This window comes from Hipposideros armiger, unplaced genomic scaffold, assembly GCF_001890085.2.
Source record: "Hipposideros armiger isolate ML-2016 unplaced genomic scaffold, ASM189008v1 scaffold_81, whole genome shotgun sequence".
In the NCBI taxonomy this organism is placed as follows: domain Eukaryota; kingdom Metazoa; phylum Chordata; class Mammalia; order Chiroptera; family Hipposideridae; genus Hipposideros; species Hipposideros armiger.
Window position 1 is genome coordinate 1488370 of NW_017731431.1, and position 18850 is coordinate 1507219.

At 37.6% G+C, this 18850-nt stretch overlaps 1 protein-coding gene across 6 annotated transcripts in view; it reads left to right on the forward strand.

Moving 5' to 3' along the window:
- Nucleotides 1–16468, forward strand: part of SIM1 (SIM bHLH transcription factor 1) — a 101389-nt gene extending 84921 nt beyond the window's left edge. For all 6 annotated transcript variants that reach the window (XM_019643635.1, XM_019643634.1, XM_019643630.1 and 3 more), the window contains 2 exons: nucleotides 8270–8672; nucleotides 10695–16468. In XM_019643635.1, coding sequence (XP_019499180.1) covers nucleotides 8270–8672; nucleotides 10695–11425 — 1134 coding nt within the window. In that variant the 3' untranslated portion in view covers nucleotides 11426–16468. The remainder of the gene's footprint in view (nucleotides 1–8269; nucleotides 8673–10694) is intronic.
- Nucleotides 16469–18850: the final 2382 nt, after the last annotated feature.

The following is an 18850-nucleotide window of genomic DNA, read 5'->3' on the forward strand; positions in this document are numbered from 1 at the left end:
AAGATGGCGATATAATAACCATTTCTGTTTATGCACGTGAAAGTCATTAATCAAGGACCTGTTCATGATACATACATATCTGTAACATGTTTGCATTTTTAAGAGTGCTGTGATGCATAGTATTTATTTGATCTTCACTGCAGTCCTCTGATGTAGGTAGTCTGTTTCTGTTCTGCAGATGGGAAAATCAAGGCCCAAGGAAAGTGATCTTTCGTACAGGTCATCTTGGATGATAGTAGGTCAGGGTCCTTCCACATCTGAGTCCAGTGAATGCTGTTTTTACTAGAATCCCTGGTCGATAACTTTAAATTACATTTTATGCACAAATTATTAATAGTAATAAAAACAAAGCTATTTAAATTATTCAGTTACAGCTTTATTATAGCAAGTTTCCAGTTCTTCAGCATAAATGTTGTTTTTTGTTTTTTTAATTAGCTTTGTCTCTAATTCTATAAACATAAGACATAAGCTTACTATATAAGATTTTTTGATTTTCAAACATTCATTTTGAAGTGATTTCATACATAAAGAAAAGCTGCAAGAATAGTAAAATATTCCTGTATACTAAACCTAGGTTCACCAGTGCTTGACATTTTGCTCTATTTTCTTTGTCATTTTCTCTTTTCCCCTCCATTGCCCCTCATTATTTTTTCGGAACCATTTTAGAGTAGGTTCCATATATGATGCCACTTTACCTAATCCTTAATACTTCTGTGTGCATTGGTCTAATTCTAATCCCTTAGAAGTGGAGAACTGCAGTTATTGTGAGGTATTGTCAAATACCCTTCCATAGAGTTTGCATCAGTTTGCATTCCCACTGGCAATATGGGGGAGTATTGTTTCCCAACACTCTGCCAAACAATGTATTGTCAAGCTTTTGGATTTTCGCTAATCTGGTCATTGAGAAATGGTATCTCAGTGTTGTTTTAATTTGTATTTGTCTTATTAAAATGTTAAACATTTTTTTCATGTGATTAAGGGCTATTTTAATATTTTTTTGTGAATACTCAGTTTATGTCTTTTGACCATTTTTTATTGTGGTATCTTTTGGTTACTTCAGTCATTTTTCTTGCTTTTGAATTAAGAAATAAATTTATTTTTATTTTATTGAATTAGATGTCTAAACTGTGTGTGCCATAAATCTAGATATGTAGTATTTTCATTATCTTTTCCCCAGAAATTCTGTAGTTTGTTTGTATTTTGCCTATTTCACCTCAAAATTATTTAATTGGTTTTTTTCCAGGTGCAAGGGCTTGTTTAACAATTTATTTTTAATTCTATTTTTTTTTAAACTTGATTTTTTTTTAAAAGAATTTTTTATTGGGGAATTGGAGGAAGGGGAAGAGACAAGTTGCTGTCGTTTCGTTCTTCAATCTAGTTGTGGAGGACATTGCTCCACTGGCCCAAGTTGGCACCATCATTGCGCTCTTCCTGGGTGAGGCACATCAGTCACCGGCTTCTGGACGGCCGCTCACTGCGGCTGCTGGCCAGTGTCACTGGCCCTCATATGTGGGATCCGAACCGGGGCCCTCTGGCGTCCCAAGCCAGTTCTTAACCATCACGCCACTCGGCCAGCCCTAATTTCTATTTTTTATTCATTGTAGTCAGAGAGTGTTGTTTATAATATTTCTACCTCATGAAATTTACTGAGGTTTTCTTTGTGGCCTAATACATTTTAATGAATTTTGATGATTAGTTATGTAGACTGAGAAGATTTATTCTTTATTATCAGTGTGTAAAATTTGATATGTAGCCATGACATTTAACTAATTGGTTTTGTTTTTTTTAAGTTTTCTGTAGTTTTTTTCTTTCTCCTTATTACTTTTTTTTAAAAAAGATTTTTATTGGGGAATTGGGGGATGGGAACAGCGCTGGGGAATTGGGGTAAGGGGAACAGACAAGTTGCTGTCCTTTTGTTCTTCAGTCTAGTTGTGGAGGACGTTGCTTCACTGGCCCAAGTTGGCACCATCATTGCGCTCTTCCCAGGTGAGGCAGATCAGTCACCGGCTTCTGGACGGCCGCTCACGGGGGCTCCTGGCCACACACGGTAGCCCATGGCAGCCCACTGCAGCAGGGGCTGCAGCCTACACCGTCGCAGGTGACTCATGGCAGCCCAGCTCCAGGTTGAGCTGTTGTTCAGCATCTTAGCTGTAGAGGGCAGTATCACTGGCCCTCATATGTGGGATCTGAGGCGGGGCCCTCTGGTGTCCCAAGCCAGTTCTTAACCATCGTGCCACTCGGCCGGCCCTCTCCTTATTATTTTTTAATATCTACTTTACTTGTCTTATAGTAAAAGTGGTGTCTGAGTGGCCTATAATTGGGATGTTTCTCTATTTCTCCTTGCCACTTCTATGGTTTCGGCTTTATATAGGTGGTATTGTTGTTATTTGATAAGTATACAAGAAGAGAAAAATGTTTTTAAGCAAGAGAGTGACATGACTATATCAGACTTTCAGAAAGATCTCTAAGGTGCCTTGGTTCTGGAAAGCCCCAACCCCAGGCCAAGTTGGGGGTTCCTGGGGCTCATTTGTTTTTCCTCTGTCAGAGATACAGAAAGTACAATGGTGGGGGGCTTCTAGGGGCTGGAGGGAGGAAAAATGGGGAGTTATTATTTAATGAGATTATAGTTTCACTTTTGCAAGGTAAAGAGTCCTGGCTGGAGATGGGTGATAGTAATGGTTGCACAGAAATGTGAATGTACTTACTGCCACTGAATTGTACACTTAAAAATCAGAAAAATAGAAAGTTTTATGTTATGTTTATATTACCACAATTAAAAATAATTTAAGGAAAGAAAGGGAACAACTAAAGAGGGCCAGGAAGAGGAAAAAATTTGATGCTATAGACGTTCATGTATAGGTTTTTGTATGAATATAATTTTCATTTATCTGGAAAAATGTCCAGGATTCGTAAGGTCATTGCACTTTTAGTTTTCTAAAAACTGCCAAACTGTTTTCTAAGAGGCTGTATCATTTCACATTCCCACCAGCAATGTATGAGTCATCCAGTTTTCTTGCATCTTTGTCAGCATTTGGTATTGTCGCTATTTTTATATTACCCAGTCTGATAGGTATGTACTAATATTTCATTGTCGTTTTAATTTGCATTTCTGTAATTGGTAATGATGTTGACCATCTTTCCATATGATTTGTTATCTATATATTTATTTGGTGAAATGTCTTTTCATGTCATTTGCTTTTTTAAATTTTTTTTTATTGGGAGTTCTTTATATATTCTAGATACTAATCCTTGTTGGATATGTGGTTTGCAAATTTTTCCTCCCTGTCTGTAGCTTATCTTTTTATCCCCTTAATAGGAGAAGATCCATGAGGAAAAGTTTTTAATTTTGATCAAATCTAGTTTGCCAAAGTTTTTTTCTTTTTTTATGCATTGTACTTTTGGCATCAAGAATCTTTATCTAGCCCCAGGTCTTGAAGTTTTTCTTTTATGTTATTTTCTAAAAGGTTTACAATTTTATCATTTATATTAAGTCTGTCATCCATTTGACTGAATTTTTATATAAGGTATGAGACTTAGGTCGAAGTTCATTTTATTTTTGCCTATGGATGTAAATTACTCTAGCATCATTTATTAAGTCTGTCTTTCCTTTATTGAATTGCTTTTGCACATTTGTCAAAAATCAATTGGGCATATTAGTGTGGATTTACCTCTGGGTTCTCTGTTTTGTTCTATTGGTCTATTTCTCCATCAGTACCACACAGTTATGATTACTATAGCCATATGGTAATTCTTAAAATTGAGTACACAGATTCTCTCACTTTATTATTCTTTTTCAAATTGTTTTAACAATTCTAGTTCCTTTGCTTTCTATATAAATGTTATATATTGAAGGTTTTCTATCTTCCTTTAACTGCTTTCTCTGATTCTTTTATTTTCTCTATCCACTTTTTGTTTCCTTATATGTCTACCAGGCTTTCTTTTATTTCCCTTTTTAAATTTTCATTTAAATCTATTCTCCTTTTGACAAATTGTAGTTTGTTCTTTATTTATTCAATTTCTTTGAGTTTGGTCAGTTTTTATTGCATTTTTTTTCCTGTTTCATGGTTATTTATTTATTTTTTTGTCTATTTCTTAGTTTTAAATTTCTGATTCCAGGTATTGTACACTCATGTGTGTATGTTGTTGTTGTTGTTGTTGTTGTGTGTATGTGTGTGTGTGTGTGTGTGTGTGTGTGTGTGTGTGTGTGTGTCTCCAAATGCTTGTTGAGGGTACTTATTACAGTTTGGAGTATTTGTTGTCTTACAATTTTCCTTTGTTGCATAGTTGGTTATTTGATGAGAATAAAAATACCCAGTTGAGATGTTTGTATTTCTATTTTCATATATATTTCTTTTTCCTATAGGAGTTTTATAGAGACTTTAATGATTTTCCCTGTTCCTTGGCATTTCATAGGCTGGGTTACTATTTCTAGAGTACCCTTTCCTGTCAGTTTTGTGAAAGTGTTTGTAAATGGATGATGGTGGTGGTAGAGAGGGGAAGGAGGATATAGATAGGGTTTCCCTGCCTTGTTTTTTCTTCCTGTTTGCTGAATCCTTAATTCCCCCCTCTTACTTCTTTCTTTTTACTGCTGTCTCTGAGGGACATCATCCATTCTCAGTTTACTTTCTGCTCTTATGGAAATGGTACTTACCTGAAGCTGCCACTTTGGATTTTGCTTGATTTTGAGCCCCTTTATTGCGGCCAGTGCTGTGAACCACCAGCTACTGACTTGTGCTCATATTTTGGCACTTACTTGTGGTTTACTTTTACTTTCTAAGGAAGATTTTGTCTATTTTGCCAATATCCTAAACTTCTCTCTCTCTCTCTCTCTCTCTCTCTCTCTCTCTCTCTCTCTCTCCATAGAGTCTCTTAAACCTCCCCTTACCCTTATCTCTGCACCCATAGGCTCATAGCAGCTACTGTTGGATTTTTTTTTTACTTATAAATAATTTTAAGTTTGAAGTTTGGCATATTCTCTGCCTCCTAGTAATGATGATAGCATGGGTCATGTTTGATTTCATTTGTGCTCCTTGATAACCATATAGGTTCTTGGGAAGGATTTGTAGAGAGATAAAGATTCAAATGTCTGCCAATGTTCTTCATACTCAGAAGTCTCTAGAATATAATAATTTATTGACCAAAAGGCATCATGCAATCCCTATAAAACTTGTGCTGTAACAGGATTCTTGGGGGAAAAACTGACATTATAGTAAAAATTATAATGTCTACATAATTTATCTTCTTTAAATAAGTGAAATATAGGGACAGGCATGTGAATCACGTATTTCAACACTGGAAAGGATAGCAAATAATGATTGTATCATATAGAATTTTAGAGCTGAAAGAAAAGTTATAGAAAGTCTAATGCACCCAATATGTCATCGTAAGATGAGGCTAAGAAAGAGAAGGTAATTTGTTCAAGGTTACCCTGAGAGTTACAAACTGGGACTGACATGGAACCAAGTTCTCTTGACTCCTTATTCCTATTCCTCTTCCATTACATGGCCCCAATTCTGGATCAGCCTTTGGTACGTTAAGTATCATCATGACCCTTTTCCTATTGGGGCAAAACAAGTTAAATCCTTTGCCTAAGATGGCACATGGGGTAAACAGCAAAAGTAGGTGTGAGTAAGACCAGGAATCTTGGTAAGCAACATCATTTGCTATGCTGCACATGATGCTTATATTGGCTGGCTGCTTTCCTCCCTTTCTGCCCTCTCTCTTTCCTCTGATACTTAATGAACACCTGAAATATTTCAGATCAAATTATGGAGTTGTACTGTCCTCAACAGAGTTTGCATCTAGTGCAGCTCCATTTAAAGGGATGAATGTGGCTCAGAGTTTTGACAGTGCACACAGTTGCAAGTTTACAGGTCTTGAAAAACTAAGGTTTACAGAACGCTTTTCTCCTGTGCCCCTGAAGCAATGTGAGGTCTTGGTCTAACCCAACCACCCACTTTCTGCCTGCTTGAACAGCAGTGTACTTGCTGTTGAAGTTTCCTGACTATTGACAAGAGGCTTATCCATCGAATTCTCCTCTGGGTGCTCTTGAAATGTGTACCTCATGTATGTCAGGGTTACCTCGTGTTGAATTTTCTTTGTGAGCCAAGGACAGCATGTTCTTCTCTGCTGCGCCAATAGCACTTTCCCCTATACACTCAGGAAAAGCCCCTCTCAACAGGGCTCAGAAGTCTTGACTGGAGTGCTTCAGAAATAGGCCTGGTTTATACTTTTATCAAAAGAAGCAGGGTCTGGGCAATTCCCAGGTTGGACTAGCACGGACACTCTGGTTTTCCTAGGCAAGTACATGGATGGTGTTACCATGAGACTAATGTACAGCCGTCTGATCCTCATTCAGTAAGAAGTGGAGGTGCCAACCCTCACGTGGTGAAAGTGAAGGTGGCATCTTGTGAAAAGAGGGGCTGGTGTTCATGGCGAGAAAAGGCCGATGGCAAGTGGAGGTATATTGCAGGAAAATGGAGCTCAGGATGCCTCAATGTGCCCATCTTACCGTCCTTTAGGAAGAGCAGTTGGATCTACTATTATTTTTTTCTTGATGGAATACACTGATAGTCCACATGTACATTTTGAAAATAATTAATGTAATAATTAGAAATGGTATAATGGAAAAATCTTGAACCTGGAGTTTTCACAGAACTCTGTCTTGAGCATGCTGCATTGATTAGCATACTTTGGAGTTCCCCCAGAGAAACTTCTGTACCTCATCTCCCTGGCTCCAAGAACCCCGAGGCAGAGCTGCCTGTTTGCACTGAGCAGGGAAGAGTCAGGATTCTTTCTTTTGCTCTGGGTGGAAGGTGGGCCTAGTACATGACAAGTCAAGAGCAGTAGAGCCTAGAACTTTCTCCTCCACCCCCACCCCATCACCCCCCCTCCCACACACACACACACACACGGCCATCCCTCTTTCTTCTGGGGAAGAAAAAATGTAAAACGGACTTATATTTTGGTTCTTGAGGCTGTATAAAGAAGTTCCTGCCACTTTTCTGGAAATCTCTCTAACACTGGATAATTTTTTCTCTCCTCTCTTCCTTAACAGTGTTTCTCTTAAGTGTAAAATCATGGTTTGGAGTACAGGCTTTGAGGCCAGATAGACTGTGGGGTGGCTGTACCATTTTGTTAAAACTCTCAGTGATGTAGTTTCTTCATCTCTAAAATGGAGATATGTTACTGTCCAGGTGGTTATGAGGATTCCATGATATAATATATACACAATGATTAGCACATTGCCAGGCACATAGTACATTGTCAACAAACAGCATGTATTATTATCATACCAGGTCATCTCTATGTATTACCTAGACTTGTCTTTGGCAGTAGGTAACCCCAAACTGTTAGAAATGATATTACTGATGTTAGTGGCTCATGAGGACCTTCCAACTGAGCACACATCCCAAGGAGGTCGGCTGAGCCTTTTATGTTTCTTTCCACCCCAGAACAAATACTCTGGCAACAAGTCAGCGGCCCGACTCCAACAAGGAGCAGCATGGCCTGCAGCTGTATTGTCCTGAGGATCCTACACATATTGGAAGTTTACTTTAGAAAGCAAGAAACACACCCCAGTGAATAGGCCCAGCCCATATGGGCAGGGCTTTTTAAAAATTATATTGCAATTGAGTTAGGTAAGCATCTATTAACTATGCTACATGTAGTCGGCAATGCCCGCAGAGAGCTCATGGTCCCACGTGGAGACAAGGTGCAGCATGTTGGTGCCTTAATCTTTATTTTTGTTTTGCTTTTTAACTCAGAAAACACATGAAAAGCAAAGAGAAATAAAATATGAAGCTTTCTTGGATTCTCCCTTTGGCAATACCATTGGGGCTGTGATGGAGAATTTGGGTTTGAATCTTGGCTCTGCCATCGGCTAACCCTGTGGCCTTGGGGAAAATCATTTTCTCTTTTGGGGGCTTCCCTGTCCTTAAAATGGGTCACTTATATCTCCATTAAAGGGTTAATATCAGAACCATGTGGGGGAATTCACACGAAGGACTTTCAACAGTACCTGGTATTTAGTTCCACCCATGTTAGTTATCATTATTTTTATCTCCTTTCAGCAGCCAAACGGATTTTCTTTTGAGGCATCATGACTGCTTACATACTTCTAAGTCAGGAGTGCCCACCAGCGTGGTGCTAGAGGTAGTCTTATTTGGTGCCTTAAGCATGGTACGACCTTAGGAGTTCTTGCTAAGTACAAAGGCTATTTTTTTTTGTTTGTTTAAAGAATGTATTTTTCTCACCCTCTTGGTTTCAGTATTCGGGCTTTCACACGGAAAGATCGGAATCTGATCACGACAGCCAGTGGGGCGGGAGTCCCCTGACGGACACAGCGTCTCCGCAGCTCCTGGACCCCGCCGACAGGCCAGGATCTCAGCACGACGCGTCCTGCGCCTACAGACAGTTCTCGGACCGCAGCTCGCTCTGCTATGGCTTTGCGCTTGACCACTCCAGGCTGGTGGAGGACAGGCATTTCCACACCCAGGCCTGCGAGGGAGGCCGGTGTGAGGCCGGCAGGTACTTCCTGGGAACGCCGCAGGCCGGGAGGGAGCCCTGGTGGGGCTCTCGCGCTGCTTTGCCCCTGACCAAGGCCTCCCCAGAAAGCCGAGAAGCCTATGAAAACAGCATGCCTCACATCGCTTCCGTCCATAGGATCCACGGTAAGGGCAGCTGAAATGACTTCTGAGCTCGCAACCTTGCGCTCCTGGACACGTTTATAATACTCTAGGTTGGACCCTGGAGTGACTGACCCAGTCAGTAGTTTCTCCTTTGAACTTACAAACCAGAAACTCACACCAATGGGAATTTAAAAACCAATTCCACTCTCTTTAAGTATATTCATTTTGCTGTTTGCCAAATACTTATATTTTGGATGGGTCAGTAAAAACGATTCTCATTTTAAACATAAAAAAAAAGAATAGAAATTAAGTTAAAGTGAATTGTTGAGTAAGTCTATTGAATTTGTAGTATATGCATTTCAATTTCTTGTGTATTTTCTTCTGCATTCTAATGTTTCAAATGGGCTTAAGTAGTTTGGGGGGCTCATCTAGCCGTGTTTCTCTAAGAGGGTGCTAGTGGCATGTGGGGGACCCCTCTTTGTATTATGGCCTATCACATCACCGAAAATTTAACCTCTCTGGCATTAAATGCCAGTTAGCTGCTGCCTTCCCCCATCATTATGACAACCCACAATGTCCCCTGTGAGTAAAGGATGGAGTGATACGTAGAAGCCATGGAGATTTTCACCTTGTGGTTATTACATAGCTTTACGAATACACAGAAATGGGCACTGCAATGAAAACCTTTCGTGTTAGTAATACTCTTCTTTGTTCATTTGAAAGGAGACTGGTCAAGGAGCACTTATTCTGTCCCTTTCAAGCTTGAGTCCAGGCAGCTCCTTGAAACCCTCTCTATTTCATGAAAAGTCAGTGACATTAAGATTGATCTGCCGCCCTGATATTACTCTTCATGTTGTGTCTTCAGGGTGAGAGGTGCGCTGCCCAACGTGGTACTCACCCTTAACGTCGTCTGTCAGATACCACCCAGGCTCTGACTGCCTCCTGTGATTTTAATTTGTTTCTCTTTTTGCTTTTTATTTTTCTCCTTTTACTTTGAGTTTCTCGAGTTTGGTAGACTGGCACTGGAAACCCAGGGCAAAGGGCAATTACAATACTTGTGGAAGAACGGAGTGAAGTGAGAATCCTGGCTTCACCTACATGGTCTGGAAGAAAATATTAGAAATAAAATAAGAGACGGGAAAAGCAAAGCAATGAATAGTGTGATCCAGGGTTCCTCTGCTGCATAAAGCACTTCACAGCTTTCATGGACTCTTCCTGTTTCTCTTCTCCCTTTTTATATTGACTTCAGGCTGCTCTGAGAATAATTCAACTTAATTTATGGAATGTATTTTGGATGCACTATTCCTCCATATTTGATCTCTCTCCTTGGTTCAGAATAGGTTGTTATTACCACTGTAAATATTTATTTATTCTTTATTTCAGAAATAATCTAAGTTACCAGAGGTATTATATGATTTGGAAGACTGAGATTTTTACCACTAGATTTAAGAAGACAATATTTATGTTTTTGATTGGGACAAGATATATACATATCCAGGAACACATATACACATACACATATTCTTAACCCTCAAACAGTTTAAAAACAAACATTAGAGCTTTATTATAATTCTACTTAAGATACATTTAGCAATATTAAGTGTTTGATTTGGAATTGAGAAAATAGTTCAGCCTATGTTGTTGTCTTCCTGAAACACAATTGAAAGCATTTTCTAAGCATCAATTTAACATAACACATTTCTAGAAAATAACATAAACCAAATGTTATGCATTTTTCTTTTATTATTTACAACCGGACAGGTCCAGTAATGTGCATACATCAAGCATAAACACACATCACCGTTTTGCTAATTGGCATTCACACCCATGAATAAGATTTACCTTCTAAAAAACTTGTTACAAACTTCATCTGCACTTAAAAGCCCAGAACAATGAATTCCAGTACAATCCTTTGACACTCTGTTATGTGAGCCTGTGTCTGTTTCAAATATTGGTGCATATATTAAAAATGAAAGATATAAGGTTTCTTTTAAAAAGAAATACGCGTACATTTTTGGGGATGAAGTTTGAGACCACTCACCTTTTACTTTTTCTAATTCCTAGGGCGAGGTCATTGGGATGAAGATAGCGTGGTCAGTTCTCCAGATCCTGGGTCTGCCAGCGAATCAGGTGACCGATATCGCACTGAGCAGTATCAAAGTAGCCCGCATGAACCTAGCAAAATTGAAACTCTGATAAGAGCCACCCAGCAAATGATTAAAGAAGAAGAGAACAGATTGCAACTAAGGAAAGCCCCTCCAGACCAACTGGCTTCCATTAATGGAGCTGGGAAAAAACACTCCCTCTGTTTTGCAAACTACCAACAGCCACCCCCGACAGGCGAAGTCTGCCATGGCTCCACTCTTGCCAACACCTCACCATGTGACCATATTCAGCAGAGAGAGGGAAAGATGCTGAGCCCCCATGAAAATGACTATGACAACAGTCCCACTGCGCTGTCTCGGATGAGTAGTCCCAATTCGGATCGCATTTCCAAATCCAGTTTGATCCTAGCTAAAGACTATCTCCATTCGGATATGTCTCCTCATCAGACAGCAGGAGACCATCCTGCGGTCTCTCCAAACTGCTTTGGCTCTCACCGGCAGTATTTTGATAAGCATGCTTACACATTAACTGGATATGCCCTGGAGCACTTATATGACAGCGAAACCATTAGAAACTATTCCTTGGGCTGTAATGGCTCACACTTTGATGTAACTTCTCATCTAAGGATGCAGCCAGACCCAGCACAAGGACACAAGGGAACATCTGTTATAATAACCAATGGAAGCTGATGTTTTTCCAAAATATTTTGTTCTTGAAGGTCTGAGACATATTTATAGTTTAATGCCCCATGACCAGCATTTACTATGCTACAGATTGTTAGAGAGGATAATTTAAGTTACTGGGTATTTGACATGTGTTCCTTTGAAATCAAAGAAAACAGCACTAGCATTCAAGGTTATACACAGATAATGGAGCTAAATTGAATACACAAATTGCCCCTCTAACCAGAGTAGATAAATTTAGAATTAAAAAATACTCGCATAGATTAAGTGAGCATACATATCATAGGAAAGACTGATGGATTACAACATGGCATTGCGATGAGCCAGTGAACCCCATACTCACAGACTGCTATCTATAAACTGCAGTGGACGCTTTACGTGCAGAAATACAGACGATGTACCAGAAATACACCCCACATGGATAACTTTCCTTAACCCTGGCACATTAAGATTCCTAAAGAAATTTCCATTCCCAAAATAACTAAGAAAGAGATACACCTTATAAACTGGTTTCTTCTTTGTGGTTTTAACCAGCCAGCTCATTTGGTTCAGATATAAATTAGGGAAATGGTTCTGGATATTATAAAAATGAGTTTTCACCTGGTATCCATTATAAGCAATCAGGAAGTGGTGATTTTTTTTTTTTAACCTTGCTTTTGAGTTAGACAAGGAACAGGATCACATTGGCATATCAGTAAGGGTTTTTCTAAGTGAAAGTACTGATATGTTAGGACACACATCAAAAACTTGGTGTGCCCAATTGGAAATAGTTTAGTGAAGATGGAAAGGACAGAGGCAGAGAGAAGTGAAATAACATCTCCAAACAAACCATTTAAGGCTCCGAATAAGCAATGAACATGTTTTTGGGCCCATGAAACCAACCAAATAAAAAATTCAAACCAATTCCCAAGGAAAAAAGACTAATAAGTGCGAAAGTGAAGTAAGGAAAACCAGTGAAGTGCTACATGACAGCAGTGTAAGTGTTTGAAGACATTTCAAAGCACAGATGTGCAAATGTGACAACATGTGGAAAGCCTCAGGAGAGAATCTAAGATAAAAGCTTAGGCTGATAGACAAGTGATTCAAAGGGCAACAGGAGTACTTTGACTGAAGGAGCAGGCGAAGTGTTCATTTTCTTTATTGTTTGTAACCAACGAAAACAACAAACGGGGTCATGTGAAACAGTAGAAAGACTAGCAGACTAGATGCCAGCATGCCTGGGTTCTGGTTTTGACCCTGCCTGTAACTTATTTTTGGAACATCGATGTATCACTCACCACGCTTGGGCCCTAGTTTCATCTGTATGGCAGTTCTAATGTTCCATGGTTCTGTGGTTCACTGGTCCAGCAGAGCTCAACTTGTTAACCAGTTAACTCTCTGCTGTGAGCTTTCAAGAGTGATCATTCTGGCTTTTCTGTGCTCAGATAGAAGTCTAGATGCTTTGTAACTTAAGCAGGTGCATGGGCTCTTTTAGGCATGGATAGTTACAGACAGCTTTCTAGTTCAGCCAAAATGTAGATGGCAGAAACTAATGAGGGAGAAGGAAAATAAGTAAAATTTATTTAATGCACTATTGTCTAATAAAGCAAGGTGACATAAGTGATTAAAGAAGTTTCAGAGATAATATTTCCTAGGAGTCCCATGCCTGAAACTCTTGCCATATTCAAAGAGGGAATGTATTAGAAGAAATTGATGTATAATTTTGAAGACAGACCATGACATTGAACACTCAGGGATTAATGCTATATTTTTACCATATAACACAATTATTTGGCAATCTAGAGGTAGGTGACAATCTGAATGATGATAATCTGAGAAATGAATTCTGAGTTGTTTGTACATGAAAAAGAGGCTACATAAAGTTAGATATTTCTTGGGTATGACAGAGCAACTTTTGTGCTGTAAATGGAAAAAGTGCAAGTAAGTGAGAAAGTTAGTGGTTATATGTACTTTCACAAAAGTTCAAACAATAAAAACTAAATTTTGAACTATGTAAGCAAAAGTATTCAGCAATTTTGAGAAAAATATTTATGAGCAACTCCTGGAATACTTAAAATGGATTTTTGATCATTTTGCTACATGAAGTAAGGTTTTAGGAATGCTAAAGGTTTTGCAGAATTCTGTAGATGGATAAATGGTTCAAAGACACAAATGTCTGAAGAATATAGTGTGTTTTGGAAAGGAAATCTATACAGATGGGTTTTACTGATGGATATATATTCTACTCAAAAGGTCAGAGACATGCTATAAAGGAAATAGAATCTTAAGAATCAAGGAAAATGAACTGATATGAAAGAAAAGACTGTCACTAAAGAAATTTCAGTGGAATTTTATATGGAAGATAGTTTATCAAGGAAAAAAATTATAAACTCTACAAATAAGGGGTAATGAGAAGGAATAATGCTCTGTAAAAGCATGACCAATATTTTTAAGTGAGGACAATTAACTACATTACATCTTAATTAAAATTTTGATAGATTGACCCAGCTTTAAATACAAACCATTTATTTCCTTTGTCGATAATTTTATAGTAGCATATTTATTACATTACATATAATACCTTACAGGCCCACAGTATTATATAGCATACATTTTTTGCAATCTGGCATGATTTTTTCAAAATGACCCAAGATAAGTTGAGACCATTATGGCAAGGTACCTTTTTAGTATACCGTACACGTAGACATGTTAAAATATATTTATCATCTACATTATTTTCTGTGCGGGAACAGATTGCCTCATAATGAAGATGTCATCTGTGTCTTTTTAAAATATGGGATGTAAAAGATGTATGTTTCCAATAACGTAATCAGTTAAAATTAAATTTAAATTGGCTTTAGTTTTAATCCTTGATTTCTATAACTTTGTTAAATGCTGAGAATCATGATACTTGATTTAAGTAGAAAGAGAAGTATGATTTTTATATCACCTTGGGAATTCATACAAATGTGCTATATATCCAATTACTCTCATGACATGTAGCAATTCATTAGATGATACAAAGCTCATGCTTTCTAGTAATAGTAAGAATATCTTTATTGCCCATTTTACCTGCCTGCCCTACCTAATTAAAAAATTTGGATGACCAAAGAAATAAATGACTATCCCCTATCTTTCTTGGGAAAATTTTGTTAAAACTATTATTGAGAATATACAGAGTCGAAGTATTATTTTTGAATGCATAATATTAATATCACAGTCACTACAAGTCAAACATGTAAGTATGCTTCAGCTCCATCATTTGACATACAATGTTGAATATAATGGCCTAGCTTTTCTAACCTATAACGCCTGTTATAGGATGACACATAGTGCTGATATGACATTCAAAATGAGACAGGATGCAATAAAAGTTTTGCCTTCAGTGTTTATACAGAAAACCCACTTCTTCTTTCATGGGTTTATTTTATCGGATTAGAATATTTCCATTGGGTACAACTCTTAATTATCTCTATACCCTGCTGCCATGTGATGCCTCAGGGCAGAGAATCCCACTGAAAATAAGCTTTAATGGGATCTTCTGGAAAAGGATAAGATGCTCCATTTCCTTTTCTTATTTTTTAATGGGATATGAGGAATGATTCAATAAAAGATTATTTGGAAAATATGAATAGATATTTTAAATAAAAAGAAAGACCACCCCCCCCAAGACTTAGACCAATTAAATTTGACAGAAAACACTACAGCTAAAGAGACACTCTGAATACATGTATGATATTTCATAGCTGTCTCTCTCAAGAGTAGGACGTTATTAAGATGTTCAGTGCAATTCTATTGGTACTAGTGGAATTTGGAAGTTTCAGAATGCATCCTCTGGAAAACAGAGGATTTGGCCATTTTGGAGTGGCTTACCCTGCCCAGTGAAATAGCTTACACTTTAACATACTCTCTTTAATGTAAAGAGTTTGAATGCTCCAGTTCACTCAAGTAATAGGACATAGACCTACATCATATTTTCTAAACAATTTCATAAATCCTATGTAAATCCTATGGGTCTCCAAATAACTGATTCAACTTTCATGTAAATGTCAGTTTTTGCAAGTAGGAATTCAACTCTAAGAGGGCGAAATCTATTGGTTAGTTCTTACTGGGAAATGCATTGTGGATAAAACATTCATTATCATTCTAAACTTTAAATGAATGACAGAACAGCTATGAACATATGGAAAAGATCTGACATAGAAAATGTTCTTGGGGGAAATTTCTGTGTGGTGTTCATTTCTTGTGAACAAGAGTTGTACAAGTAGGGCTTCACTCAAAAAGTGAGATTGTGCTTATATCCAAATAGGGATTTGTTCAGAGTTCCTTCAATCTATATGCAGATGGGCTGCGGTTACACACACACACACACACACACACACACACACACGTGCGTGCGTGCAATGGTGAAGCAAGTAACAAGATCCTATTCTGCTGTGCTCCTTAAAAACTGATGGTTCAACAAGAAATCCTAATTAATAATTTTAAAACAAACATTTATAGTTTTATTGTAATTTTGCTGCATGGGGCTTTGCTTTCATAAACCTATATAGTGAAAAGTTTGTCCTAATTTGCTGATCAGGAACACATTTAATCCCAGTTGAATTTACACCCAACAACCCTGGTGTGTTTACATTTCAAAAGAAATGAAATTGGCGTGAAAAGATTTAGAAGTACTGTAACTTTTTTTCCAAAGGGACATATTTCAAAAAATGAAACATATGAGTAGGCACTTCAAAAAAAGATAAAATATTTTATGTTTGTTTTTTGACTGACATGCTATAAAAGGATTATATTTGTGAAAGAAGATACTGATTGCCAATATTTCAAATATCATCTTGCAATGTATAGTTTTTAGTGACATCGTAGTATAAATTTGTAATTTGAACTTTTACTTTGGAATGTAAAGTAGAAAATATTAGCTATGTCAATGATATCTTGCAAAGTGTTCTCATTTATAATTATTTATATTGTAAATAGCTTTCTGAAGTAAATTCGAAGTTAATGTGCATAAAATGTATTTATTATGTGAGGAATTTTTTTGGTTTAAAATACAGTTACCAATATGCAGTTTGAGTCTGAATTATTGATTGAAAGAGAAACCTCTATCAGACAAAACAGACTATTAACAGGAAGATTAGAACTGTAAAGAAATAAGGACCATTTTAGCTCTAGATTTTGTTGGAGTAGATAATGGACACACACACACACTCTTAAGAGACTTAGCAATAGGAGCCTGCACATATTCATGGTAATTATTAAGTAATGATTTTTATTAGACACTAGAGAATGTTTTCTGATTCTTCATCAGAACATCTTAAACAGGACTTCTTTGGTTTCCACTTTGCTAAAATCAAGAATTTGAAAGTATGGATTATATTTTTAATGCCCAAGGGAAAAGAAAACTATTAATATTGAGATTATTTAGCTTGCTGTCATTCAAAAACACATTAAAAACACATCTTGGATAATTTTTATTTCAGAATCCAAAGTAGTTTTTAAATTTAGAAGTAGGAGTTAAGGCCAAACATAAATAGGTTGCCAGGTGGTTCTCTGCTACGCATTTTCATATCACCCAACATGTTTGCTTTTAGTTCTCCAGGGATTTCTGATTTACCTTAATATACTCCAGAAATTGTCAACCATTAGCCAATTCAGAAAACCTGCACTATATATTTTTGATTCAGTGAAGATGTTTGTATTTCATAAAGTTTTTTGACAAAGCTGCATAAAATATCATTGCCATTAATATTATAGCATTTATCAGGTATTTTATGATTCTTTAAATATTTGTTTTGGTTCTTTCATTTCTGAAAATAAAATTGTTCCCACCTACTTTATACTCCAGAATAACCGCACTTCCACTTTAATCCACAACATTTATGGAATATCTATTATATGTCCCCAAAGGGCTAGACACCAAGAACCTTTCTCACTGTAGGACATTATAGGAAAGCACATACAGAGGGAGGGTCTTTGGTTTTCCTTATGTGCTATGACAGTGTAAAGTCTTTAGATAATCATAAAAATGACAAGCATTTTTTGAATCATCATGTGCCAGGCACTGACCAGGCTCAGATTATCACCGAAGTCTGAGTAGAGACCACCACAGAGGGACGTACCAATATGCTCCATTTCATTAATGAGGAAAGTGAGACTCAGTGTGGTTAAGTAACTTAGTGATGTGGCTAGTAAGTGGTGGAGTTGAAAAATGAATACAGGCAGCTTTACCCCAAAACTTTATCACACTTCCTTCTGTAATAAGGAAAAAATAAGTGAAAGAAAATATTGTCTAAATGGTGGTTGCTCAATACAGCTAATGGTGGCTCCAGTAGCCCCATGTATGGTCTTAGGGCTGGGTTGTGGTTCATTATTTTACTGACACATGATGACCAGCCTGAGGGAGGCAGAGGCCAAGCCTACTGCTCTCTTACACAATATTTGGCCTTTCTGTTGAAAGAATGTTCTCACATTTCTTTTATAAGACCATGATACCAAGAAAAGCCTGGGGCACGATAAGCTACAGGCAAATTATCCTAACAGGATCTCCATGATATTTGAAAAAAATTTTGAGCCTTTCTCAATGAATAAAATACAAGTGGCTTAATTTGTAATTTAAAACTATACATTTTTTTCACCTAACATTTTCAAGATAACCAAAACAAAATATCACTTTCTCACGATAGCCCATAAGCACCGTTTCGTTTCATGAAAAACTTTCCTTCTTCACTGGAAAATGAAACAAAACAAAACAGAAAAACCAAAGCCCACTCTACCAAGAATTGCTATGTGTCAGTATTGCCTGTATTATTTAGGGGCCTTGGTTTCCAGGGGATTCTGTGGGTAGAGTTTACAGGACTGTTGCAACTATCACATTATCATTTAAGGAAAACTGCCCCAAAGTTATCTGACAGGAAGGCTGCCCTCAGAACACAGATGATTCCTTTAAGATGTCTTGAAGTGATGGCATGAGCCTGCCGGAATCAGCCTGTCTTTGGCTGCCTCCATGGTGATGGTAACTCCTAGGTGCCAGCAACCCAGGCAGCCTGTCCAGCCATCCCTGGCCCCTGGGCTCTGCTTCACAGTGTCAGGAGGGTCAATCCTCTGTAGCACTTCTTGGCCTTTTCATAATTGTGCTTTATAACTTAATATGTGCTGTATTTACTGACGGAATTAGATCCAAGGTGGGAGAAATGTAAAACAGCCCCTGCTTTGGGAGTTTGTAAATAATCTCTGCTTTGTTCAGTTTCCCCCAGGTCAGGCTCCTGTGTGGGGAGTAATTCCATATGGGAATCTTACTTGAGTGCCATCTAAGTTAAACCTTAAAGGGAATCTTGGCAGTATCTCCTGAGCCATAAGGAAATCATTCTCAGTTTCTGGGGAGGATTTTCTGATAGCTTTGTTTTATATATATATATATATATATATATATATATATATATATATATATAT